Source organism: Salvelinus alpinus, chromosome 2 (genome assembly GCF_045679555.1).
Source record: "Salvelinus alpinus chromosome 2, SLU_Salpinus.1, whole genome shotgun sequence".
Taxonomy (NCBI): Eukaryota; Metazoa; Chordata; class Actinopteri; order Salmoniformes; family Salmonidae; genus Salvelinus; species Salvelinus alpinus.
In genome coordinates this window covers 38,282,457-38,308,968 of record NC_092087.1, presented here as the reverse complement: position 1 = coordinate 38,308,968, position 26,512 = coordinate 38,282,457, and the positions used below count along the sequence as shown (strand labels likewise).

Genomic DNA, 26,512 nt, shown 5'->3' with positions numbered 1-26,512 from the left:
TCTGGACGGATACACTTACGCCTGCTACATTAGCTTAGACCGCATGAGAGGATTGTACACAATGACGAGAGGGACAGAGACAGTTTGTGAATGTATGCCGTATGTACTTGGAAGAACTAGTAAAATGATTTTGTAAGACAGCTCTGCAGCATACTTAGGCAGGCTAGCGAAACAGGATGACTAATGACAGTACAGTGTGGGAGCACATATAATGAACAAAAATATAAATGCAATATGCAACAATTTCAACAATTTTACTGAGATACAGTTCATATAAGGAAATCAATCAATAAAACATGTATTTGTTAGGCCCTAATCTATGGATTTCACATTACAGGGCACATAGGAGCCAGGCCCACCTACTGGGGAACCAGGCCCAGCCAACCAGAATGTTTTTCCCCACAAAAGAGCTTTATTACAGGCCGAAATACTCCTCAGTTTCAACTGTCCCGGTGGCTGGTCTCAGATGATCCCGCAGGTGAAGAAGCCAGATGTAGAGGTCCTGGGGTGGTGTGGTTACACGTGGTCTGCGGTTGTGACTCCGGTTGCACGTACTGCCAAATTCTCTAAAATGATGTTGGAGGCAGCTTATGATAGAGAAATTAACATTCACTTCTCTGGCAACAGCTCGGGTGGACATTCCTGCAGTCAGCATGCCAATTGCACCCTCCCTCAAAACTTGATACATCTCTGGCATTGTGTTGTGTGACAAAACTGCACATTTTAGAGTGGCCTATTATTGCCCCCAGCACAAGGTGCACCTGTGTAATGATCAGCTTCTTGATATGCTACACCTGTTAGGTGGATGGATTATCTTGGCAAATGAGAAATGCTCACTAACAGGGATGTAAATACATTTGTAGCCAACATTTTTGAGAAATAATATTTTTGTGTGCTTCTTAAGTTTCTGGGATCTTTTATTTTAGATCATGAAACATGCGACCAACACTTTACGTTGAATTTATATTTTTGTTCAGTGTAGATAACATTGGGATGGTCTGTCTGGCTGGCTGCGACTGCCTTAGTGATGAAAACATTTTCTAAGGGAATAAAAAATATAGTAATATAAAGTAATATACAACAAATATTTTTATTCATAGTCATTTCCTATTGATGTCTACCCAATGTGGACCTGCAGAGACAATGGAATATTTCCAATGTTTTGGCAGTTGAATGTTCACTATATTTGGCTTTGAAATTTCCATTAAATTCTAAAATAATTGTAATGTGATAACGCATTTAATGTAAAATAAAACATTGAAAACCATAATTTATTTTAGAATCAAACCGAATCCGAACCAATTTCAAAAAGCACTAATCGCTCCGCACTATCAGTGACTGACATGAGAAACTGCTGATGCACAACCAATGTTGTGTATATTCTACTACTCTAAATCTCAACAGTAAATTGAGACCCTGAGTGACAACTGCATTTTTTTATGAATTGGTCCGGGGCCCCCTAAGCAACTGCTTGTCAGTTATGCCTGGAGCTGGCCCTGTAGCTATCCAACAGATGGCACCAAATCTGTCACAAAAATCATATATTTTCTTTGCTATATTTGTACACTACAATCTTATTTCCACAGCAGCCATTCAAGAGTATTATATGAGAACAAGCCAGTTTGTCTCACCTACATGGAATTCAAGATCCAAAGAATGGGAGGTCAACTCACTGCCTTGGCATTTGTTGGTGATTGAACCAGTGACCTTCAGCCCTCAGTGTTGGAGTCCAAGGATGAGTCCGAAATGGAAACCTATAGAAATACTTAGTTTTTCCCCCAGAGGGAAATTCAGTTGTGGCAAGTCCGATAAGTTTTGTACCGGCATCAGTGAATTATTTTAATTAACATTTAATTTGTGACATGTTTATCTTCTATATACACATTACCTTGCATAGTATTTGTAGCTGTCGTGTGAATGTTGCGCTTATGTCTTACAGTATCTTTCTCTCATCTCTTGATTTTCAAAAGGTTAAGACCGGAGTCTGTAACCTGATGACACAGTATGAGAGTAGGGCCCTAAGGAACAGGGTGACATTTGGGACAAACACCAAGCAAAAAATGTATATTTTTGGACTTTACTCATGCAATGACAAAACAATATTGCCACACTAGTTTGATTCAGTAAATACAATGCAGTGTTTAAAATGTTTATTCTCGTACATGTTTGCAATGACACATTCACGACAGTAAACCGGTATGTATATATTCCTGCTCAAACCAGCCAACATCCTTCACCTTTTCACTGGTTTTCAAAAGAGCTGTTATGTTGAAGCAGCGTATTACAATTTCAGCATTGTCATGCGAGGCGCTTACATTTATGTGACACAGCATACACACAAAAGTTTAATAACGTATACATTTTGAGTATGAGCCATGTATTTTTGTCTGTCCACTAAACCAACAACCTGCCTTGTTCCAAATTAAAGTGTTCATGTTACTTTTACTTTGCAGAGAAGGAAAACCTCAACACTGAGAAGGCACTGGAATTTTAGTTAGGCCTGAAAATTATTTTTTAGGACATGAAGATAGGGGACTGTCAAAGTAGGACTGGTGAAGAGTCAAACACGCACCCTGAAACATCTTAACACAGACGTTCGGTACAAGACCACAGAACTACTGAGCACGGCACAAACATTTAAAATACACGGACAGGCGAAAATCATTGCAAGCACAGGACCCAGAACAACTATATCAAAAAGGCCAAAACATGTACTTTATTTTCTTTAACTTTTGATCAGACATCTACTAAATCAGTAATTCAGTGTCTCACACCCCACTTATCTGTTACTATGTCACCTGCACCCCCTAAAAACACATGTCCCAGTTGCGAAATGCTAGAACAATCAACAGTAAAATAGAAAAAAACTATTCCTGAAATAACTTCAGGAAGCCTGCGGAAAAAAAAACATTTTTAGACATCTAAAATTATTTTACACATGGGAGATTTAAAAACAAAAGTTAGTGCATTTAATTCCACAACACCACTACCTGCTCGTAGTTTGGCCATTAAATGGATGTAAAAATATAAAAATCAGAACAGGCCCAGTGATTACATAGATAACATGTTACTGCACTGCTAGCACCCAGGCAATGCACTGAATTCTCACTTTAGCCAAGTCTCAAATCAGATATTGTATACTCAACTATTACATCAAACATTTAAGGGGGGAAAAAAGCCACACAAAAAAATGATACATTAGTTACAATACATTTAAAAATGTCAAACTGCAGAACTCTCAAAACATTTAATCTAAATGTGCTCACTAATACAGCAGATCAGAAAGAGAAAATTAAATCGAAACAGTCATCTAACACAACCCAGACTAAAGACTAGCCTGCTAGGCGCAAAATCGGTACAAGAACATTCAGACCACTTATGAAAAGTGGCCTCGTCTCAAACAGGACTACATTCATCAAGCCATGACTGGCCAATCCTGTTTCAGCAACATTTCATCTCCACTTCCCACACAGATTTGAGCAAGTTCCCAAAATTGTATTTTTGCTTGCTTGACTTTGGTCCAGATGTTCAATCCAGTCATACAAAACTCATAATTCAGCCTTTTGTGTAAGAGCATTGAGAGAACAGATATTAAGATTGATGCCCCCCACATCTAGTCAACTCTAACATTTTATTTCAAGACATCACTCTAAAGAAGGGGTTCTTAAACTTTCTCAGCCCGGGACCCAAATTAGATCGTGTTTTTCTGGTACCCACGCTCATGAAAAGATGCACCCTTTTGGGGGCCCTAAGCATAATTAGGTTAGGTGAGAACTAATTTACCAATCTAAAAAGTGTTTGCTGACATGGCTAAGAGTGACTGAAAAGGGAAAAACTGCTTATGCACACCCAAATGTCTAAATTGTACCTTCTGTAATCTACTATTCTAACTCTAAACAGTAAATTGAGACCACCTGAGTTCCTAAAATGTTTTACAAAATAAAATACAAATAAGTGACATGTCGCGACCCACATGTGAACGACAAAACGCTCTAAAGTTTCCTTTTAGCGATCAGTGGACATGTACAGAAATCAAACATAATTGGATATGTATTAAAATATTCAAATCTAAGAGAAAATCAAAAATTGAAATGTACGAGGAAAAATAACAATCTAATCCTGACGCAATCAGCCTACCGAAAGCGCATACAGTGATCGACGTCATTAGCACTCCACCCAAAAGTCTCCAGAAAACTTGTTTTGGGACCGAGGCACCATTTCATTTTAACTTGAGAAAATATGTTCCTCATACGCTAGGAACGTGTTTTCTGTACTCAAATGCTAGCCAGCTAGCTAATATTTAGGGAAACAATGTTTGGCTAGTGTTGTTAACCCGTTTGCAATCCCCTTAGCGTTGCTTGGTAGCTACAGCCATCAGTTGTGTTGTCATACTTAACCTACTCCACCGTTCGAAGAACGCATACTATCATTTTAATATAGCGCGGGAAAAGGGCATGACACCAGACATTTAACATGTCTGGTGTTAACATGACGCTTTCGGGAAATCCATGATTAGGACTATGATCAGAATACTAAAACAGAATGAACTATTAAGTCTTGACACGGCCTTAAGAGAACATGATAATTGAGTGTTCACTTGCTTCAGAATTCAGGCCTATTTTTGCCATTTTAAATGAGCAAGTTGGAATACATCGAATACAAGAGACCAGTTTCATGCTTGGGATACCATTGCACTAAATCTGCCATTACTACTCTGAAATACCATCTAGCCTACTCTACGTGATACAACCAACCAAAATGCATGAAAGACTACCCGGGAGCCTGTTGCACAGATATGGTAATAAAGCATGTTCAACTGACCAGATATCTGGGGTGGAAGGTTTCTATTGGATTTTCAAGAAATAAAATAAAAGTATGTCAATGCATTTGACCACGTAGGTTGGGGAATACAATAGTAAAGATAAATACAATAGGTACAGCATCTATGCAAGCCACACACAAAAAAAAAAACTGCTCTTCTTAAATGGTTATGTACCAAACTGTAGAATTCATGAAACGCCAGCCAGTTACCATACACCATTAGTGTCTAGGATGCGAGTGTCTCAATAACTGAACGCCTAAACTAAGGGAAGACTACTCCCTCTATGAGCCTTGACCCATGACAAACAGCCAAACATTTAACCATCTGTATGGAAGTGTGAGTAAATTAAGATAAAAATAACAATTCAGTTACATCAGTCTGACTATACAAACACTTCCCCAAATTTGCACTGCTCAAGTATTCATGCACTATTATTGTAAAGTTTTCAATGTTGTACTTATGCAAGGGTGGACCAAAATGTTCCGTCAACCATGAAAAGAAATGCATCGATTTTAATTCACATTTCCGCACTAGTAAAAAAAAATATTCCAGACTAAAAGCAGACACGTCTAAGACGGTTTCTTCACCTAAATGAATGTTAAGCTTGACTTGACAGGCTTCCAGAACAACTCCTGAACCATGTGGCCATCTTTTGCTTCCAACCTCCATAAAAGCACATTTCCACACAGTTAATGAACAATACCTTACTAACCCCCCCCCCCCCCCCCCTCAATATCATTTTTTATAAGGAAGTAGTATCAACTCAAAGTTGTCATAACGGTGGATATCCACATCTTTTGCTTTGTTGCATATAAACCAGATATGCTAAAAGCTCACCTGTTGTTTCTTATTTTGCAACTACTGGTATTTGAGATACAAGGCTTTACTTACCATACATTTGTCCCCCCTCCCTCAAACCCCACCTTTCACATAAAAATAAAATTCATAGATTTAACGGAGGGCCCATTCTTCAAGCTAACCAAGGTGAGGCCGCATGTCAGCATCACACTGTTCTTTCAAACAAGTCCATCAGTTTGTGTTGTGACACTCATGTTCACCCCCACTTAAAATGATTACCGCTTTCAGTGCTTTCCCAAACAAAGGTCGGTGTGTGTCCGACTGAGCTCCAGGAGGGTCTTCTAGATTAAGAACGCACATGTTCTTTCATCCAATAATATATATTCATATATTTCTGTCTTTACATATATAGATCTGTTTGTTTTCCTGTTAGTCTGTTGGTTGTGGTTTAAACTACTTCGGCGACCGGGGTGGAATGTTCTGTTCCTTCCCACTCCGTCTAGCCCAGCCGTGGGGGGAGATCCGTCGTCTCATAGAGGCACCCCGCTGCTGATCCCGGTACTTTAGGCCCATCCCTCCGGATCGGGCAGGGCCGTTACCCGAACGGTATGTGCCCAGGGGGTCACGAATGGGCAGGCCTTCTCCAGACCCCTCAAGTTTCTCTGGCCTATCGCCATTGCTGCTGCTGGAGGCGGCAGGCTCGTCTGCCTTGTTAACCCGAAGCTCCTGCAGGGGTTGGCTGGCAGAGGTGATGGGAGAGTTGGGGGGGGTGCTGGGGGCCGGGAGCTGGGTGGCTGGCCGCTTGCACATCTCAGCATAGCTCAGCTTCCTTGGCTCCTGGTTGGATGGTGAAATACAGACAGGAAACAGAATAGGGGGAGGAGAGAAAGAATAGGCAGAACAGCTTTTCGTTTACCTCTTTTTAACCAGATATGTTAACTGAAATTATATCCAATGCATTATCTATCTAGTGAAATCAGCCAGGTAGTGAGTGAAGTCTTACCGGTGCGGTAGAAGGGGCAGCGGGGACTGGTGTTGTCGTGGAGATGGACTGACTGCTGGTGAGGATAGGGGTGGGTTTGGTAGCAGCGGCGGGCTGTGATGGGGTTGGCAAAGAAGAGGGTGGTGTGGGGGTTCTAGCAGCCTCCCTTAGGACATGAGGCTCAGGCTTCTCCACCGGGTGAGCAACACTGCACAGACAGAAGAAAATATTTCTATTAAGGTTTATTTACAACATTTAAATATCTTAAAAATCCCTACAGCACATCTTTGTGACCGTTAACCAGAGGAAGACTATACCTTGGAACAGGGGGCTCCACAACTAGAGGGGTGGGGGGTTTGAGGGCTGGCATGACAGGACTGGGCGCGCTCACAGTTTCCTCCTGGGTACTAACAGGAGGGGCCACAGACTCCTTATTCACCTCAGGCTGGAAATGAGATGGGACAGTTGACTTGGAGGGGAAAAAAACATGGCATTTGGTTGAGACCACAATGAGAGAGTGATTACATTTTAGTCATTTAGGTGACGTGCTTATACAGAGCGACACCACAGGAGCACATTAGGGTTCAAATCAAATTGTATTTGTTACATGCACCGAATACAACAGGTGTAGTAGACCTTAGTGAAATTCTTAGATACAAGCCCTTAACCAACAATGGAGTTAAGAATTTTTTTTTGAAAAAAAGAAAAAAGCAAATAAAGAGCAGCAGTAAAATAAGTAGCAAGGCTATATACAGGGGTACCAGTTGATACAGAGTCAATGTGCGGGGGCACAGGTTAGTTGAGGTAATATGTACATGTAGCTAGAGTTAAAGCGACTATGCATAGATAACAGAGTACCAGCAATGCAAATAGTCTGGGTAACCATTTGTTTAGATGTTCAGGATGGCTTGGGGGGGGGGGGTAGAAGCTGTTAAGAAGCCTTTTGGACCTAGACTTGGCCCTCTGGTACCGGATAAGTGCCTTGCTCAAGAGCATAGACAATTTCACCTAGTCGGCTCAAGATTAAAACCAGCAAACTTTCATTACTGGCCCAACGCTCTTAACCACTAGGCTACCTGCCGGATGTAAGAGTTGGGGTTAAGTGGCCTGACCAGGAAAAACAATTATAACCAGTTAGTAAGCCTATTTGTTTGTGTCAAGAAGAAAAAAACTAAGAGCAATAGCGTTAGAGTTTCTCCTTACTTTGTCACTGGTCACCACCTTAACACCCCACACCACGTCAGACATGCGCGTCTCCAGCACGGGCTCTTCTCCCTGCATGCTGACCGCACACCCAGGCAACGGAGGGAAGTTGGAGGTTGCCAAGTCAAACTTGGGCTGCGGAACCTTAACCTCGCTCAGAGGGATGGGCCTCTGTAAACCCACACAAGAAACATGTTTTTAGCTTCAATCCAACTGCACTTAGGGTGTAGAATAAACGTGACAGAAGTGGAAATGAAAAACTTAACTGACCATGAGCCGCTCGTCCTCTCTCCTTCTGCGCATCCCTCGGTAGCTGCCTCTCCTACAAACATTATCACCAAGATGAGCATAAGAAGCCAAAGAGTAAAAGGCATTGTTGCTGTTCTGGGAAGGCTTTGTATGGCCAAAAAATACATGTTTGAACCCTCAGATCTCATAATCTTACAGCTCATCGGGTCAAGTGTATAGACGAGTGACTTTGGGGGGGGGGGGGTAGAAAAGAGTTTGAGCGAAAGAAAGGGAGGAGAGTGAAACCCAAAAGTCTTCATCCTACAACTTGGAAGTACCTCTATGCGCATTGATTTGTCATCATAGGGTCAAAGCAATCTGGTAAAGCCCAACTGTGATATGATAGCATTTCCTGTATGAGCAGGTTGTGGGTGTGTCCATTCATTGTCTGTGGAGACTGACCTGCTTCTGCCAGCAATGCCCAGGTCACCGTTAGAACTCCCCTCTGAAGCCAGTGGGAGGGTGTCCCTGAGGCAGTAAGAGGTGAGAGCAGCGCCAGGTTCAGGGGTGCTAACCAGGGGAGCCCCAGACATGCGGGGTGGCTGAGGGCTGGAGGGGCCAGACAGGCCATCCACCAGGAGTGGTACGGGGGTCACAGATGGAGGTAGGGTTTCGTCACATGGCTGGGGCTGGCTCTTCACATGGTTCCTGAAGAAGGGAATCAGTCATAACTGGATCTCATTCCCAACAGGCATAACTACTAGCTATCATTCAGTCTAAAAATACAATAACTTGATCACAAAACAGCTAGAGATGTTCCAGTAAGAATCATGCAGATATGGAGAGGATAAGGACATTAAACATTAAGATGGTGAATATTTTAACTATGCTACTGTATAGAATACTAAGGGAAGGGTTTTTGTTTGCTAAGCACAAGCTGATGTTAATGAACTTTCTGCATCTTGTAGTCAAAGTGCAAACTTGAATTTAATCCCTGAGCTCTCGGTTTCATATACCGTCATTTGTGAGTTACGCTAGCTTTCTCAAATATCAGTTGAGGGTTGCCACAGTTCAAGGACACTACACTGTAGCATTAAAATGGATAGTTCCAAGTTGCATTATCTAGCTTGCTAACGTGCATGTTTTAGAATGAGAATGGATGAAATGGAGGCAGGGGGAGCATCAACTGATAACGTGATTGATAACTGTTTATACCTGAAGGCATTGATAACATTCTTTCTGGAATAGAGGGGGACACTGTGGGACAGGGGGAAGTAAAAGGCAACAAGTTATTCATGACAGCAGACCCCAAAAAACAACAAATATAATTTGTCTTATTTCGTTCAGGAACATAAATATGAATCATATATGTACTAAATCACATTGTCTGCTCAATTACAACAACCACCCCAGTGCTAGTCAACCCGGCTTTTTTTATTTAAAAAGAATGTATCTAAATTTGTAAGGCTGTGGAGGAATTCAAATGGTCCGCTTTTGATGGCCAAACACCTGTTTGAACCCTCAGATCTCATAATCTTAACGCTCATCGGGTCAAGTGTAAAGACTAGTGACTTTGGGGCGCAAGAGAGAGTTGGTAAGAAAAGTAGGAGGGAGGGAGGAGAAAGAAACCCAAAAGCCTTCATCTCACAGCTTGAAGCACCTCTATGCGCATCAATTTGTCATCATTGGGTCAAAGCCATTTGATAAAGGATCAAGTTGAAGCCGGATGGGGGTGCTTGCCCTGAGAGAAAACACCTACCGGTTGCTGTTGAAGGGCGATCGTCCGAGGCCCAGGGGACTGGTGCCAGTCTTGTAGTTCCCAGGGGTGCTGAAGCCATTCACAAAGCCACTGTTGGGGAACGGGGCCTGGATGAAAGAGAGAAGAAAACAAAATTGCCAACCACGATCACTCAGTGTAGCCAGTCAATGACAAAGGTTAATCACCTCAGATATGCCACAGCTCTTACAGGAACAGCTGATCCTGACAGTGCTACATTACTAAATGTCATGACCACTCGGACCCCAGATTGGAAGGTTAAGGGTGTGTGTGTTACAGCTGACACATGGTATTCATACAAGTCTGAACAGGACAAGTGGCTTGTCTCCCAGCCTGAAACCCCTCTATGCACTTTGACCTGTCATCACTGGGTCACATGTCTTTATTTTAAGAAAGGAGCCACTTGCTGAAAACTGGACTCAATTTGATCTCTTTGTTCAGAGCTGAGTAGCTACAGGTAAACCAACACCATTGTTCCCATGATAAGCAACCGCCACACTCTCCATTACATGATCTGGATGGGCTGGTCATCCTAGGCATGAACAGAACTTATAACCAAGTGTAACACAATATAAGTTAGTCACTTTACCCCAATGTACAAATTACCTCGCTACCCCCTGTATATAGCCTCGGTATTCTTATGTAATTCTATTGTGTTCATTTTTATTTCAGGAAATATTTTCTAAACTCCATTTCTTGAACTGCATTATTGGCTAAGAACTCGTAAGTAAGCATTTCACTGTAAGGTTTACTACACCTGTTGTATTCGGCACATGGGACAAATAAAATTTGATTTGAACAGGGAACCACAATCTGGGCCTTACCAGTGGGGTCTCGAAGTAAGGGGCAGGCGATGGGTTCCAGGTGGGGGGCACCAGGGGGTAGAGAGGGTACTGCTGCTGGGGGCTGAACACCTGCTGCATGTAGAGGTGTGTAGAGGTGTACTGGGACTGAGACTGGCCCTGCTGGCTGTACACACTGGAGTCCAGTACGCTACGGTAGCCATTCTTTGCAAAGAATGTGTTGATGGCCTTGATACGAGCCTGGACAGAGGAAAAGAGAGCGAGAGATAGACAGGTGGGGAAGGGAGATGTGTGCGTGTGTAGAGGAATGCAAAGAGGGTGGGAATGGAGTACGAACACATGACATGTTAGCACACATTAATACTCAGTACAACATGCAGTCCATTGAATAAACAAATTCAAGATTAAAATACGCTTCACGTGATTGTGTCCCCACTGCCATTTACAGAGAGAAGGAAATGGAAGCTATGCTCCTTGTTCCCCTCAGAACTCAATCATTAGGTTAGTCACACTGTGCTGACAGAGTGAGGAAGAGGTGGAGGGGGGGATGAAAAAAAAGGGAGAAAAGGTCAGAGGAGGAGACGAGAGAGATTTAGAGAGCCGAACAGGAGTCCTACACAGTCAGAGTGCTCCTGGGTCCTTGCAAGCACAATAATGATCAACACTGTGGGCTTCACTTTTGCCAGAGTTTAATGCATTAAGCTACTTGATCTAGAGCACTAAATCAAATTTTCTAAGGTCAATGGATGACTTTGAAATTCACATTGTCAGTCGCGCTTAAATTAAGTAGGATCAAAAATAACTACTACTAAAGAGTTGTTGAATGAAATGTGGACAATGGCATAACTTCTTGAATGTGGGAGGTGGAATTCAGACTAATAGAACAGAGGGAGAGAGAAATTGCTTGCAGTCTGTCTGGCCTCACCTTCCTTATCGGATCCTTATGCAGGCACAAACTCAAGGTGACCTTGCTGTAGTATAGCCACAGCTCAGCCACAAGCTCCCAGCAATGAGACAGCAACCCCCTCTAAAACTCACTGACTTGACCTCATAAAAGCTGACTGCAGAACAGTGAGGGAGGTACAGTACTGCATTCCCAACTCCTATCAGCTGATATCAGAGCTGTACAATTGACTTATGTTACGCATTGCCTCCCCTTGACTAAATGAAATCTGATCAAAGAAAAGCATGTCTTACGTGAGAAAAGAAATGTAAAATGTACTAACCATGATGGGTTTCCCCTGAAATATTTTCACGTCTTCCCTTAGATATCTGTGGGCCTGAGGAATGAGAAGCGAGAATGAAAGTACATTTACAGTTGAGTAATTTAGCAGACGCTCTTATCTAGAGCGACTTAACTAATGAGTGCATACATTTTCCTCCTCACAAAACACAAAAAAAACAATGTGAACTTATTTTCACTGACTACGGATAGTTGTGAATAGGGCTGGGAATGGCCAGGGACATCACAATACTTGAGTGTCGATACGCTATGTATCAATTCTATATGCACTGTGATTCTATATTGCGATTTTACATTCCAAACATTTCACTATGGTCTACTGCAGGGAGACAAGCGAGAGCATGAGAAAATTAGTTTTGATCACTCATGGAAATAAAGTGCTGAAAACATGCTGGCACACTATTTCAAAGCTAGACGACGCTATAGGATGAAAAACACCAGTGTTTCAGCACAGGTAGTGCTGACAGGTGTGATAGAAAATTACACATTTACCTGATATTAAGAGTTTGCAATTAATACTTAACAAATAGTCTGTATTTATGGTCTCCACTTTAGTTCCCTGCAGCTAATCTAGGTGTATGGTCACTAGAGATGGCTTGAGCTGACAAATGAGTTAAAGACTGCATTGCATAGACAAGATGTGGTGGGTGTAACCGAGAGATAGCCAGGAGGAGTTTAGAGCAATTCCTCATAGTCTCTAAATCGTTATTCCATCTGGGAAACTAAGCCAGGGTGGGGTTAAGACAACAACCCACGTGCAGGTAACAGAATGAACCCAGAGTGGCTTATAATGCTCATTGGTCTGCATGGGGGGGGGTGAACCAACCATGACTGAGCATTGATTAGTCAGATATAAATAAAAAACACCCCCTCACTGTCAACTGCGTATATTTTCAGCAAACTTGTCATTTGTAAATATTTGTATGAACATAAGATTCAGACGTGACTAACAGAAATTGAATAATGTGTCCCTGAACAAAGGGGCGGGGTCAAAAGTCAGTCAGTATCTGGTGTGGCCACTAGCTGCATTAAGTACTGCAGTGCATCTCCTCCTCATGGACTGCACCAGATTTGCCAGTTCTTTGCTGTGAGATGTTACCCCCACACTTCAACCAAGGCACCTGCAAGTTGCCGGACATTTCTGGGGGGGGAATGGCCCTAGCCCTCACCCTCCGATCCAACAGGTCCCAGACGTGCTCAATGGGATTGAGATCCGGGCTCTTCACTGGCCAAGGCAGAACACTGACATTCCTCTCTTGCAGGAAATCATGCACAGAACGAGCAGTATGGCTGGTGGCATTGTCATGCTGGAGGGTCATGTCAGGATGAGCCTGCAGGATAGGTAACACGAGGGAGGATGTCTTCCCTGTAACGCAACCTGCCTAACAGGCCTACAAGCCTCCAGTCCAGCCTCTCAGCCTATTGCGGACAGTCTGAGCACTGATGGAGGTATTGTGCGTTCCTGGTGTAACTCGGGCAGTTGTTGCCATCCTGTACCTGTCCCGCAGGTGTGTTCGGATGTACCGATCCTGTGCAGGCGTTGTTACACGTGGTCTGCCACTGCGAGGACGATCAGCTGTCCGTCCTGTCTCCCCGTAGCGCTGTCTTAGGCATCTCACAGTACGGACATTGCAATTGATTGCCCTGGCCCCATCTGCAGTCCTCATGCCTCCTTGCAGCATGCCTAAGACACGTTCACGCAGATGAGCAGGGACCCTGGGCATATTTCTTTTGGTGTTTTTCAGAGTCAGTAAAAAGGCCTCGTGTCCTTAGGTTTCATAATTGTGACCTTAATTGCCTACCGTCTGTAAGCTGTTAGTGTCTTAACGACCGTTCCACAGGTGCATGTTCATGCATTGTTTATGGTTCATTCAACAGAACAAGCACGGGAAAGTGTTTAAACCCTTTACAATGAAGAGCTGTGAAGTTATTTAGATTTTTATGAATTATCTTTGAAAGACAGGGTCCTGGAAAAAGGAAATTTCTTTTTTTGCTGATATATATATATATATATATATATATATCTTAGTACTCAGCATTTGTGTAAAGGTTTATGGGGGGGGGGGGTGTCGACCAGCCTCATTATTGCAGTAATTAACTGATATTAAATAAAGATAATTGTATGAAGAAATTACCAAATCTCTCAGTACTGAATTCCCACGACACTAGCACTAGCTAACACTACCTAGCATCAACAACAACAACGATACTGGAGTTAAAGTACCGATATGATCCACAATACTATTGGGATATGTAACTATCGATTTTTCCCCATCACTAGTTAAGAATGTGAAACGCTACCTGCTGTGCATCAGTGTCCGACCGGAACGTGATGTACCAGTTGTTGTTGGCCGCAAATTCAACACTAAGCACTTCGGGGCAGTTTTCATTCTTAAAGAGGGTCTCCACTTCCTGAAGGAAAAGGAAATAGAGGGAAGATGAGGGTTTACAGTTTTACAACAAAATAACCATATTTGTCACATGTAATGAGCTAATGTCAACAAAGGTTAATTGTAAAAACATGAATTCTCCCATTTGGTTACCTCCACCGGTGTTGTCTCGGGCACCTCCCTCAGAATGATGATGCAGCGCTTGTGGTTGGGCCGAACCTTTTTCCCACTCTCGTCAACTTGTACCATGGGCGAGGCTGAAACCACACATCAACCAGGGGTCTCATTAACGCAGGATTTTGCATTTTTCAAGCCGGAAAGGAAAAGTCAAACGCAGAAAAAATAAATACAGTTAGGGTTCACGCCAAATCATGAATGCAAAGGGACTAATTTCGCACTTCATACAATGGCAATGGAGTTGCACTTCTCCACCCGGATGAAATATCTTTATTCTCGTCATTGGATCACCAGCACTCTGGTGTGAAGGCTATTTTTCTCCAGTACCGTTTCTTAGGTAGCCAGTTAAAATGCAAGATTAATGTTCTGCTTGAAGTTAGGAAAATATAGCTGGCTGCATTCTATGATAAACATTAGAAATATGATAGCCATGCATCATTTTTGCAATAAACACCTTGCTTTTTAATTCTTAGACAATTTGGCAGCAGACTTCTGAAAGCTAATGCGACCCCTGAACAACATGTCAACAGAAATATCATCCACTAAGATTTACTAGAGCCTTCCCCAATAATGACACTGAGGACCATTCTCTCTCCTTTGAGTTTGCTCCCGAAGCCAGGTTCATGGCATACCTACCCAAAGTGCTTGAAAATCCATCATTTAAGTTTAACTTGCAACTAGATCAAGAAATTCCAAATGCAATTTCCTCACCTACTTAATGCTACTCCCATTACAGTGGCTTGTGAAAGTATTCACCCCCTTCTGCATTTTTCCTATTTTGCTGCCTTACAACCTGGAATTAAAATAGAGGGGGGGGGGGGGGGTTCTATCATTTGATGTACTCAACATGCCTACCACTTTGAAGATGCAAAATATGTTTGTTTAACAAGAAAAAGAAAACAAACTTGTGCATAACTATTCACCCCCCAAAGTCAATACTTTGTAGAGCCACGTTTTGCAGCAATTATAGCTGCAAGTCTCTTGGGGTGTCTCTAAGCTTAGCACATCTAGCCACTGGGATTTTTGCCCATTCTTCAAGACAAAAATGCTCCAGCTCCTTCAAGCTGGATGGGTTCTGCAGGTGTACAGCAATCTTTAAGACATACCACAGATTCTCAATTGGATTGAGGTCTGGGCTTTGACTATGCCATTCCAAGCAATTTAAATGTTTCCACTTAAAACCAGTCGAGTGTCGCTTTAGCAGTATGCTTAGGGTCATTGTACTGCTGGAAAGTGAACCTCCAGCCCAGTCTCAAATCTCTGGAAGACTGAAACAGGTTTCCCTCAAGAACTCCCCTGTATTTAGCGCCATACATCATTCCTTCAATTCTGACCAGTTTCCCAATGCCAATGAAAAACATCCCCACAGCATGATGCTGCCACCACCATGCTTCACTGTGGGGATGGTATTCTCAGGGGGATGAGAAGTGTTGGGTTTGCCCTAGACATTGTGTTTTCCTTGATGGCCAAAAAGCTCAATTTTAGTCTCATCTGACCAGAGTACCTTCTTCCATATGTTTGGGGAGTCTCCCATATGCTTTTTGGCGAACACCAAACATGTTTGCTTATTTCTCTCTAAGCAATGGCTTTTTTCTGTCCACTCTTCCGTAAAGCCCAGCTCTGTGGAGTGTACAGCTTAAAGTGGTCCTATGGACAGATACTCCAATCTCCGCTGTGGAGCTTTGCAGCTCCTTCAGGATTACCTTTTGTCTTTTTGTTCCCCCGCTGATTAATGCGCTTCTTGCCTGGTCCATGAGTTTGTGGGCGGCCCTCTAGGCAGGTTTGTTGTGGTGCATATTCTTTCCATGTTTTAATAATGGATTTAATGGTGCTCCGTGTGATGGCCAAAGTTGCAGATATTTTTTTATAACCCAACCCTGATCTGTACTTCTCCACAACTTTGTCCCTGACCTGTTTAGAGAGCTCCTTGGTCTTCATGGTACCGCTTGCTTGGTGGTGCCCCTTGCTTTGTGGTGTTGCAGACTCTGGGGCTTTTCAGAAGAGGTGTATATATACACTGAGATTGAGACACTTATATAAAGTCCACCTGTGTGCAATCTAACTAATGTGACTTCTGAAGGTAATTGATTGCACCAGATCTTATTTAGGGGCTTCAAAGCAAAGTAGGTGAATACATATGCACACACCCCTTCCCGTTTTTTTTTATTTTTTTTAAACAAGTTATTTTTTAATTTCACTTCCCCAATTTTGACTATTTTGTGTATGTCTGTTTAATAAAATCCAAATAAAAAGCTATTTAAATTACAGGTTGTAATGCAACAAAATAGAAAAAACACCAAGGGGGATGAATACTTTTGCAAGGCACTACTACCTTGTTGTTTTAAGTTTGACTACCACAATTGGCATTATCATCTCTATACAATTATAAATTAATCTACTGGTGGCGTTACAGCCATCACATTGTTACTTCTACCACTAATCTCGTTCCCAGCCGTGTATCAACAACATCTGGTAAGAGCCTTTACAACTTGTATGCTAAGTGTTCTTAGGCTGGCTAAAAATCCTGCAATCTGAGCTTGTTTCAGACCATTCTTGTAGCAGGCTACAGCTATAAGCCTATCCAGACAGGCTATTTCCTCAGTTCTCCCCACTCCCACAGGGTTAAAGACGTGGGTTTGTACCTCGTAGCACCTCCAGAATCAGGTCCATGTCAGTGGTAAGGACCTTGACGCCCTCCATGCTGGCAATGGTCCAGATGGGGACAAACTGGTCACTGTCCATCTGGGACATCAGGTACAAGTCCTTGGACAGATTCTCTCTGAAGAGAGACAACAACACGGCATGAGAAACCAACAAGTCATGTCTGTTACAGCCTATGGGGCGCGAAGATATCAAAATCACACATTCATATGTCCATGTTTATTTTCCTTGTTCCCCTCAGATCTCATAATCTCACAGCCATTAGGTCAGTCGCACTGTGCTGACGGAACTAGGGGGAGAGAGAGGAAGAGGTGTAGCAGGAAAGTTAGAGTGAATAGATTGAGAGATATGAAGAGGATAGCCCTCCAGTCACAGCGCTCCTGGGTCCTTCCAAGCGTGATGCTGATCATCACCGGGGGTACAAATCCAAGGTCTACTCGATACACTACCACACCATGTAGAATTTCTGAGTTAAAATTAGACATTTCAATTCTGACTATTTAAGTTATAACAACCATCTGAAATAGGCTCTCAAAAGCAGTTACACACTCACCTGGAGAAGCAGAACTCCAGCTGCTTCTTCAGAGACTCTCTCATGCTCACCTCTGAGAGGGGCTGCTTTTCCTCCACTGCACAAACAATTTCAGATCAAAATTCATGTTTGACTTTAGGCTGCAATGCTACAAGTACCAGCCCTTGTGCATAGGAAAATTTTGCCAAAGCCTTACATCTCGGATCGTTACTATTGGTAATCGTTATAAAATTAATTGATGTAACACTCAATGACAATACTTGGTTTAAGGCAAAACTGAGAAACGTAATGTATTTAATTCCCTTCAACGCCAGATCAGAGCTTGGCATCTCAAAAGCATCTGACCCAGAGGGAGCTGACCAAAGGACTGCTACTGACCTGCTGACCCAGTCACATGGTCATAGAGGGGGTACCCCAGCTCAGGGGGGTCCATGCCGTTCACTACACCCTCTGTGGGTGCAGGGTCACTGCTGTCCGAGGAGGGGTCTGAGTACCCCGTGCCATACCCCTTAGCCCCAGTAGGAGGGACCTCTGAGTAACCTGGGAGGAAGAGGGGAGAGTCATGTGGTTGATAAGAATGGAGAAAGAGACTGTCAAGGTTGAACCAGGGAGGCTATGTAATCCAGACTCATAACAGAGCTTGGTTTTCAGTGCCTCCACAGAGCAGGGTTAGGATGATCTCAGGCCTTGATTAATAGTCCTTCCAAAAAGGGCCATTGTGCCCTCTGAACTCTGCAAATTAAAAGCCTAAAACCACGTGCTTTACACTACGTGTACAGAATTTGAGAGAGAAATTTGTTCAAGCTATTGCTCATCTGGTGACAGATCTATGAAGGCCTGTGTATGCATGTAGTGGTGAAATAAAAACTCCAGGGTGCATTTAAATTGGCCCGCACCCTCAGTGACATCAGCAGTGTTAGGGGTCATCTGGAGCAAGTAGGGGCCCTCGATGCCCTCATCTGGGACTTGGCTCTGGGGCGCAGAGATCTCCTGCCAGACTTTGGCATTGGGGTTCAGGCCTGCTCCCTTTGTGGTTACCTGTGTGATGAAATGCACAAACTCCTTAAGGCTGCTGTAGGTGTCCGGCAAAGTCAAAACATCTATTTAGAGCACATACATTCAGATTCCAAAGTTGCATCATTTAAGACATTCAATGCTGTCTGTCAAACACATCATATACCATTAACAAACATAATCAGCCGTAGGCTACGCAAGTCTATTTGGAGTGAAGCATTACGAATGCATAATTTTCAAATGTTCCACATAAAAACACATTCCAAGGTTTATAGGTAATCATTTTACTATTAGAACGGGGAATGAAATTATTTTTTAATATATAAATAAATTGTCCAGCTAATGAATGGACTAAATTTAGAGGCATTATATGTCCTGCCAGCCAGGACTACACAGGTTCTTGTTCTTTAAGATTCTGAAAACAATTGCGACATGTAGCTAGTAGGCTACAACTCCATTTAACAAGTTTGATACTTTGCATGCTCACCAATGATCTAAAGCATAACGTTATTCCCCGATTGCAACTATTGATAAACGGTAGTGTGTATTGACAGGAATGCAACGCCGTTGCCAACGGTGGCTTCCTAAAGCCAAAAATTGTTCGACGAACTTTGGACTAGACTGGATCCCTATACAGACCAAACATTTCCTCCCAATGTTGTACTGACTCGCTAACTAACCGATTCAATTGATGTAGCCAGCTAATCTAAGACGGTCCTCACTTAAAATATAAAAACAATGTACAATGGGTGGAACTCGACAACATAGTTCAATTCACAATAGGACAAATACCAAAAGTGCAAACTGTGAGAGCATGCTACAGTGAAGGAGCTTTCATTGGTTATGGTAATGTTAGACTCCGACCTCTCCACAAATCACACGTACCGACACACTTCGTCAGAGACGGAAGAGGAAGTGAGACAGCCAACTCGCAGTTTTTTTCCCTGGTTCAATAAACTAAGCAGATCAGACCCGGCTGCTATCGCATTGGTGTCGAGGCGAGTCACTCCCTTAAACCGACCACCGATGGTAAACGGCGTGAGTGAACTCATTTAGCCACCATCTTTGACTTTGTGCATCACCTCTCATTCACACATTCATCTCCACCAAAGACAGTCTCTCAATTGGTCGAAGCGTCACTTAAATCAAAACGCTCGTGCAACTCTTCCGCTACCCACCCTCTGCCGATAGAACGATGAATGAGCACATTGACAGGCATACATGCCGCTCCAGCAACATGCTGGAGGTTGACCGATTATGATTTTAACGCCGATACCGATTATTGGAGGACCCCAAAAATTATCTGCCTATTTTTTTAATACATAATGACAATTACAATAATACTGAATGAACAGTTATTTTAACTTAATACATAAATAAAATCTATTTAGTCTCAAATAAATAATGAAACATGCTCAATTTGGTTTAAAGAATGCTAAAACAGTGTTGGAGAAGTAAAAGTGCAATATGTGCCATGTAAAAAAGCTAACGTTTAAGTTCCTTGCTAAGAACATATGAAAGCTGGTGGTTCAATATTCCCAGTTCTTCAATATTCCCAGTTAAGAAGTTTAGGTTGTAGTTATTATAGGAATTATGACGCGTCGACTATTTCTCTCTATACCACTTGTATTTCATATACCTTTGACTATCGGATGTTCTTATAAGCACTTTTAGTATTGCCAGCCTCATCTCGGGATTAGATAGCGCTGTTTATGACTTCAAGCCTGCGCATCAAGCATTGCTAAGAGCTTCTGGCAAACGCAGTAAAGTACTGTTTGAATGAATGCGTACGAGCCTGCTGCTGCCTAACACCGCTCAGTCAGACTGCTCTATCAAATCATAGACTTAATATAATAAACAGAAATAAGCCTTGTCATTAATATGGTCAAATCCAGAAACAACTTTTATTCTTTCAGTGAAATATGGAACCGTTCCGTATTTTATCAAACGGGTGGCAACCCTAGGTATAAATATTGCTGTTACATTGCACAACCTTCAATGTTCTGTATAATTCTGACAAATTAGTTCACAGTTCGCAAAGAGCCAGGCAGCCCAAACTGTTGCATATACCCTGACTCTGCATGCAATGAACGCAAGAGAAGTGATAATTTCACCTGTTAATATTGCCTGTTAACATGAATTTCTTTAGCTAAATATGCAGGGTCAAAATAAATATATACCCGTGTATTGATTTTAAGAAAGGCATTGATGTTTATGGTTAGGGACATTTGCGCAACGACTGTGCTTTCTTTCGCGATTGCGCTTTAGTTAAATCATCCCCCGTTTGGCGAAGTAGGCTGTGATTCGATGATACATTCAGGCACCGCATTGATTATATGCAACGCAGGACATGCTAGTTAACCTAGTAATATCAACCATGTGTAGTTAACTGGCGATTATGTGAAGAATGTTTTTTTTTTTTATAAGATGAGTTTAATGCTAGCTAGCAACTTACCTTGGCTCCTTGCTGCCACGCAGTTTCCTCGTGGAATGCAATGTAATCGGCATACAAAAAGGCAGATCGTTATGAAAACTTGAAATCGTCCCTAATTAATCGGGCGACCTCTAGTATACGCTGCAGATTTATAATCCAAAGAACATAAAATAACAATCACTGTAGAGCAACCAGGAATAACATAAGTACCTATTTTACAGCATTGGCAGAAACTAGTCTCAGAGCAAAATGTATTTTATGATACTAAGATCCGTGCCACTCCATTTAGTATGATATGTTAGGTTACATTTAATTTGCCTACCAATTTAATAGAGCTCGCCACCTTGTAGTCATAAAACCGGGAAATGTTACCTCATTCACGGGGAAAGAATAGGGTTTGGGATAAATACCAAAAATAAGGTCTGAGGTTTACACAGGCTTAGGAGATCTTATGCGTTTTGTTCTATGAGCTAAACGTTATGTTAACTGACTGAGATTAATTATTTATTACAAAAATCATCAGCTGGGCAAATTCTCATAGAACAAAATGTATAAGATCTCATGAGGCTGTTTACCAAAGGCCTTATTTTTGGCATTTAGCCCAAAACCCTACAAAACCATTTCACCATTGGCTTTGTCCAATGAACAATGGCGGAGTTGGTGCCTACAAAAAGATGCCATTACTATTGCTCTATAGCGGTCATGCAATATAATACGCATTGTAGGACTTACAGTATGTTACGAATTGAAATGCGTACAATGTGTTACAAATTTGCAATACGTATGAAATTAATTCCCATTTGCTGTTGGTAGTGTTAGCTAGGTGGCTAATGCTAACGTTAGCTAAGTTTAGGGTTGGAAGGTTTGGCTAACATACTATGTCCTTGCAAAGAAGCTAAAAAGTAGTAAGTACTTGGAGTTGCAAATTAGCTAAAATGCTGAAGTTGTCCATAACACCCGATCAAATTATCAAAATGTATTTATAAAGCCCTTTTGAAAATCAGCCGATGCCACAAAGTGCTATACAGAAATCCAGCCACCAAACAATGCAGATGTAGAAGCACGGTGGCTAGGAAAGCAACCTCTGGGTTGCTAGACGTTAGCGTTATACACCCACCCAGCTTTAGTTTTTTTCCTTAAGTAACCTATCGTCTTATCGAACGTAATATATAATACTAAACAGGTCAAATAATGTAAGCTAATGTAACATACTAAAGGAAGTGAAAAATTTAATAACAATGGTTTGCTCTGAGACCAGGCTGCGGAGAAGGTCAGGAAAGCAAAGATGCCACATAAATAGCATCAGTTATGTCAGAGGGCATCAAAACATGATTGAGGGAAGGGTTGAACCAATGATTTATACGCCATTGGGTTAAACAGAATCCTGGTCTGAGAAAGTAGGCCAACGTCTGACTGTGAGCCACAATTCTTAGCCCGCGGAGAGCCAACACAAGTCTTCAGGTCTTAGACAAGGTTACTCAACACAGGAATGTGGTTCACTGAACGACCTCAATCACCACACCCGCATATGACCCTCTCGCAGAGTCGCGGTACCAACTAGGTTTTAAAAAACCTGGGTCTCCTGCATTTCACAAGACTTTTAGCTCAGGGAGCCAACAACTCTTTTAGGTCTCAGGCAAAGTTAATCATCACACGAGTGAGGTTCACCGAACCACTTCCATTTTAATATAAGAAAACAATTGGTCCAACTGAAATTGTACATCCACTGTCAACCTAACCCCCCCCCAAAAGACAGGTTTTGGAGATGTGTGGGATGCTGCCACACTGGGCACCCGGGGAGTTGAGCAAGGCACTTCACCCACCACAAGGGAACAGCAGCAGGTAAGTGCATCTAGGATTTGATATCAACAACCCTCTGGTTGCCAGGTTATTTCCGCCACACTTCTCCCGTCCACTACACGACCTGCCTAAGACAAATTCAAAATACAATGAGTAGATTTTTGCTAGCAATTCAGACAATGGGTGACATTGAAAGGGGGATACCTCATCAGTTGTTCAACTGATATGTGTCTTCCGCATTTAACCCAACCCCTCTGAATCAGAGGGGTTGCGGGGGCTGCCTTAATCAAAATCCACGTAATCAGCACCTGTTGAACCCCTTTGTTTTGGGTTGGTGATACCTTACCCAAGTACTGAAATTGTAATTGTTCTCACTCCTGGTCCATGATATTGTCAAACATACATATTATTATTTATTTATTTTTTACAGAGAAGTTAAATATCCCAGTGCCATAGTGAAAAAACTTCAACCTACTGGGTTTCTTGGAGTAAGTATGATTACTTGGCCTTAGTTATTTAACAGCCCAGAGGTGTACTGTCAGGAAAAACTGTCTGGCCTTAGGAATAAGCAACGACAGAAGTGGAAGATTAGCATAGGGGCTAACTACTGAATGCATGACTATCAATCTACCTCAATGAGGCTTGGCGAATAGATGTGAAATGCAAAACAGTATCGGCAATAAAACTTTACAGGGTAGCGGAACATCTCAGCCTATATACACATACTGTAATTGTCATTATTTTCTACGTACGAGCTTGTTCCTCCTAAGGTTTCTTCCTCCCCAACATTCTGGCCACTTTCTAGTAGGTTTAGGCCTAGTAGGTTTTGTAAACTAAACATTACACCAATCAAGAATCAGTTTCACCTTCCCCCAATGGGTGAGGGTATCGTTGAACCTTCAACCTCCACCACCGAAATTGTACATTAGCTAGAGTAAGATACTACCGTCATGAAACGATTATGCAAGAAACCAACCTGGTCTAACACGTCTAAACTAACGTTACTGTTTGCATGAAACATGTTGTAAATTAACGTAAGCCAACAGTCGCAAGCTAACGTTACCAAACTAAGTTAGTTGTACCATCGTCTTTGGCTGTACCTACTGGCTAGTTTGAAGACCTTGCCTACTGCCTCCTACCCAGGCACCACCAACGAGCTAGCATGAATTAGCTAACGTTTGCTAACCATGTTAGCTAGCAACAGTCAACTAAGCAAGCTACTGTACCTAGCTTAGTTAACGTTAGATGGGTTACACAAAATACGTTACACTCGGTCTTTGGTTACACAACGACGTTACAGTAGCGTTTTATTGGATGAAATGTAGGTACATGAAACGACTAAGTTAAGGCTAACGATACCGCCAGGTGTTTGCTAGCTCGACTAGCTACAAAACGAGGTATTAGTAACGCGGCTAAGCGAGTTACAACATTGGATCTAACACGTTAGTTAAAGTTGAACTAGTCGACCTACTAGGCTTGTTAACGTTAGTTTGTCTACAAAAAAACAGTTAGCTAACGTTAGTTACCATAAAGTGTACTTAGAGGTTATACGCCAGGCGGGCAACTAAGAAACACGCGGCAGAACCGGCCACGGAAAGTGTCGGTCAACCGCAGACTGTTTTATGGAATTGCAGTAATGTTAGCGCAACATGATGATTAGCTTCAAGTTAATGTCACGACAAGTACAATGAAATGTCTTTCTTGCAAGGTCTAAAAGTCAACAATGCAGTAATCAATGGGGGACTTGAAATATTTGGGGGGGGGGGGACAAGTTAGCACAAGGCCCAAACTTACCATTCCGCCTTGATCTTTCGATATTATCTCCCCTTGCTCACGTTCGTCCGATCCCGACTTGACCTCCTTCTGCTGTAGCGCCAGACACTGTTCCGAACTCATCCGGACCGCCCCTGACAATCCAATCCCACCCCCACTCGTCCCCCTAACTCTTCACCAGTCCCCCCCAAGTGAAAGCAATCACTCGCTGCTCAACTTGCGACGTTTTGTAACGGATTGCAATCAATGGAGCAAATGGCACAATAAAAAGGTAATAGAATAATCAATCGTCTAGTATTTATTGGTTACAAACCAAATCGTTCTCATGGCGGCATAACGTTACACCTTTCGAAGTTTAGCTAAGCGCCGCTGACAATTCTCCGCGTGTTGATCCAACAGACAACTTGACCTTGTCTCTAGTGGGTCTCATGCTGCTTTCATAACCAATTGGGATGGTGGTAATGACCAGTTGTAAAGTCGTAAATACGAGTTAGATGCATTCATGTGTTTTGACTCATTGAAACGTTGATTGACTAATGGCAAACAAACTGTGTCAATCATAAACTATAAGTACAGCTATCATGCTGTGTAAACTAATTATAGTCACAGAGTTTCTAAACCCAGAGGTGCTACATCGCGAGACTTCTGGGAACTCTTGTGAAACAGACCAAGCAGACCAGGGTCGGATTTGAGAAGTCTGAGAGAATGGACAAATTCTTTCTTAGTTGTTCATTTTTGCCAAATCTAAAGGCACAACCTAGATTCGAGCCACTATCTTTTAAGTAGTTGAACATGTTATTATTCCAACCTCGTGCAAGTGACAAACTGACGCATTTGAATTGATCAAAAACAACTTTATAGCGAAGGAGTGCTTTTGATTTGACGGCTTGCGCAGTGTGGCGCGAGGCGGCCTTAGATCTGATGAAGTGTTTCTGCACAAATGAGTTTAGCTAGCCAACGTCACCATGACGTCGCCTACAAGCTTGATCTGGGATTTCTATTGGAGAAGCAGTTTCTGTCTAACTTCATACTGTAGTGTCTTTGTTATAGTGTTCAAACTCCATATGAATAGATTGTTTTTTCTAAATAATGTTTTGTTGCATTTAACTGCCGAAAATGCTGTTAGAGGTAATTTCCTTAGTAGGTGATGTCAGAGTTCAGCATGTGAGAGAAGTTGGAGTTCAGTGATAGACGAGTTTCCCACTAGTAGGCCTAATTACCAGTTGGCGGGCCATTCAACTGTTTTCTTACCAGTCAGATGTGGTAAATTTCTCCTTCCCACTTGGTTATGAACGCAGAATCACCGCGACCCGCGTCCTGGGCCAGGCAGGAACTGCCCAGGGAAAGCCTGCTCTCTTTCAATTGGCTCCTGAGTCATCATGGGTAACTGCTTTCCACTGGGCAGCTGTTGAACACAGTGTATGGGGGAGGGCGAATATGGTGTACCAAACCTGCCATAATTAGATGCACACAAATACATGATTAAATAAAGGCACACAAATAGATAAACAAATGCACACATAAATAGATCAAATCAAATTTTATTGGTCACATACACATATTTAGCAGATGTTATTGTGGGTATAGCAAAATGCTTGTGTTCCTAGCTCCAACAGTGCAGTAGTATCTATCAATTCCCAACAATACACACAAATCTAAAACTAAAATAATGGAATTAAGAAGTATATAAATATTAGATTGAGCAATGTCAGAGTGGCATTGACTAAAATATAGAATACAGTATATACATATGAGATGAGTAAAGCAGTATGTAAACATTATTTAAACATTATTAAAGTGGCCAGTGATTCCAAGTCTATGTATATAGGGCAGCAGCCTCTAGTGATGGCTATTTAACAGTCTGATGGCCTTGAG

The 26,512-nt window shown here is 42.3% G+C and overlaps 1 protein-coding gene across 2 annotated transcripts; it reads right to left on the bottom strand.

Annotated features, from left to right (window-relative positions):
- Positions 1 to 2,135: 2,135 nt before the first annotated feature.
- On the bottom strand, positions 2,136 to 25,073 carry LOC139560216 (la-related protein 4-like). 2 transcript variants are annotated; one of them, XM_071376785.1, is made up of 17 exons: positions 24,659 to 25,072; positions 18,513 to 18,654; positions 17,995 to 18,156; positions 17,638 to 17,713; positions 17,066 to 17,202; positions 14,400 to 14,503; positions 14,158 to 14,268; positions 11,840 to 11,893; positions 10,635 to 10,853; positions 9,793 to 9,899; positions 9,249 to 9,290; positions 8,496 to 8,741; positions 8,076 to 8,127; positions 7,806 to 7,976; positions 6,920 to 7,047; positions 6,624 to 6,810; positions 2,136 to 6,457 (listed from the first exon to the last, which is right to left on the bottom strand). In XM_071376785.1, the coding sequence occupies exons 1-17, from the start codon at positions 24,758 to 24,760 to the stop codon at positions 6,074 to 6,076; spliced, it is 2,424 nt and encodes an 807-aa protein (XP_071232886.1). In that variant the 5' UTR covers positions 24,761 to 25,072; the 3' UTR covers positions 2,136 to 6,073. The 2 variants fall into 2 exon arrangements, with proteins under 2 accessions (XP_071232886.1, XP_071232896.1); XM_071376795.1 differs by lacking the exon at positions 9,249 to 9,290 and having other exon boundaries at positions 24,659 to 25,073.
- Positions 25,074 to 26,512: the final 1,439 nt, after the last annotated feature.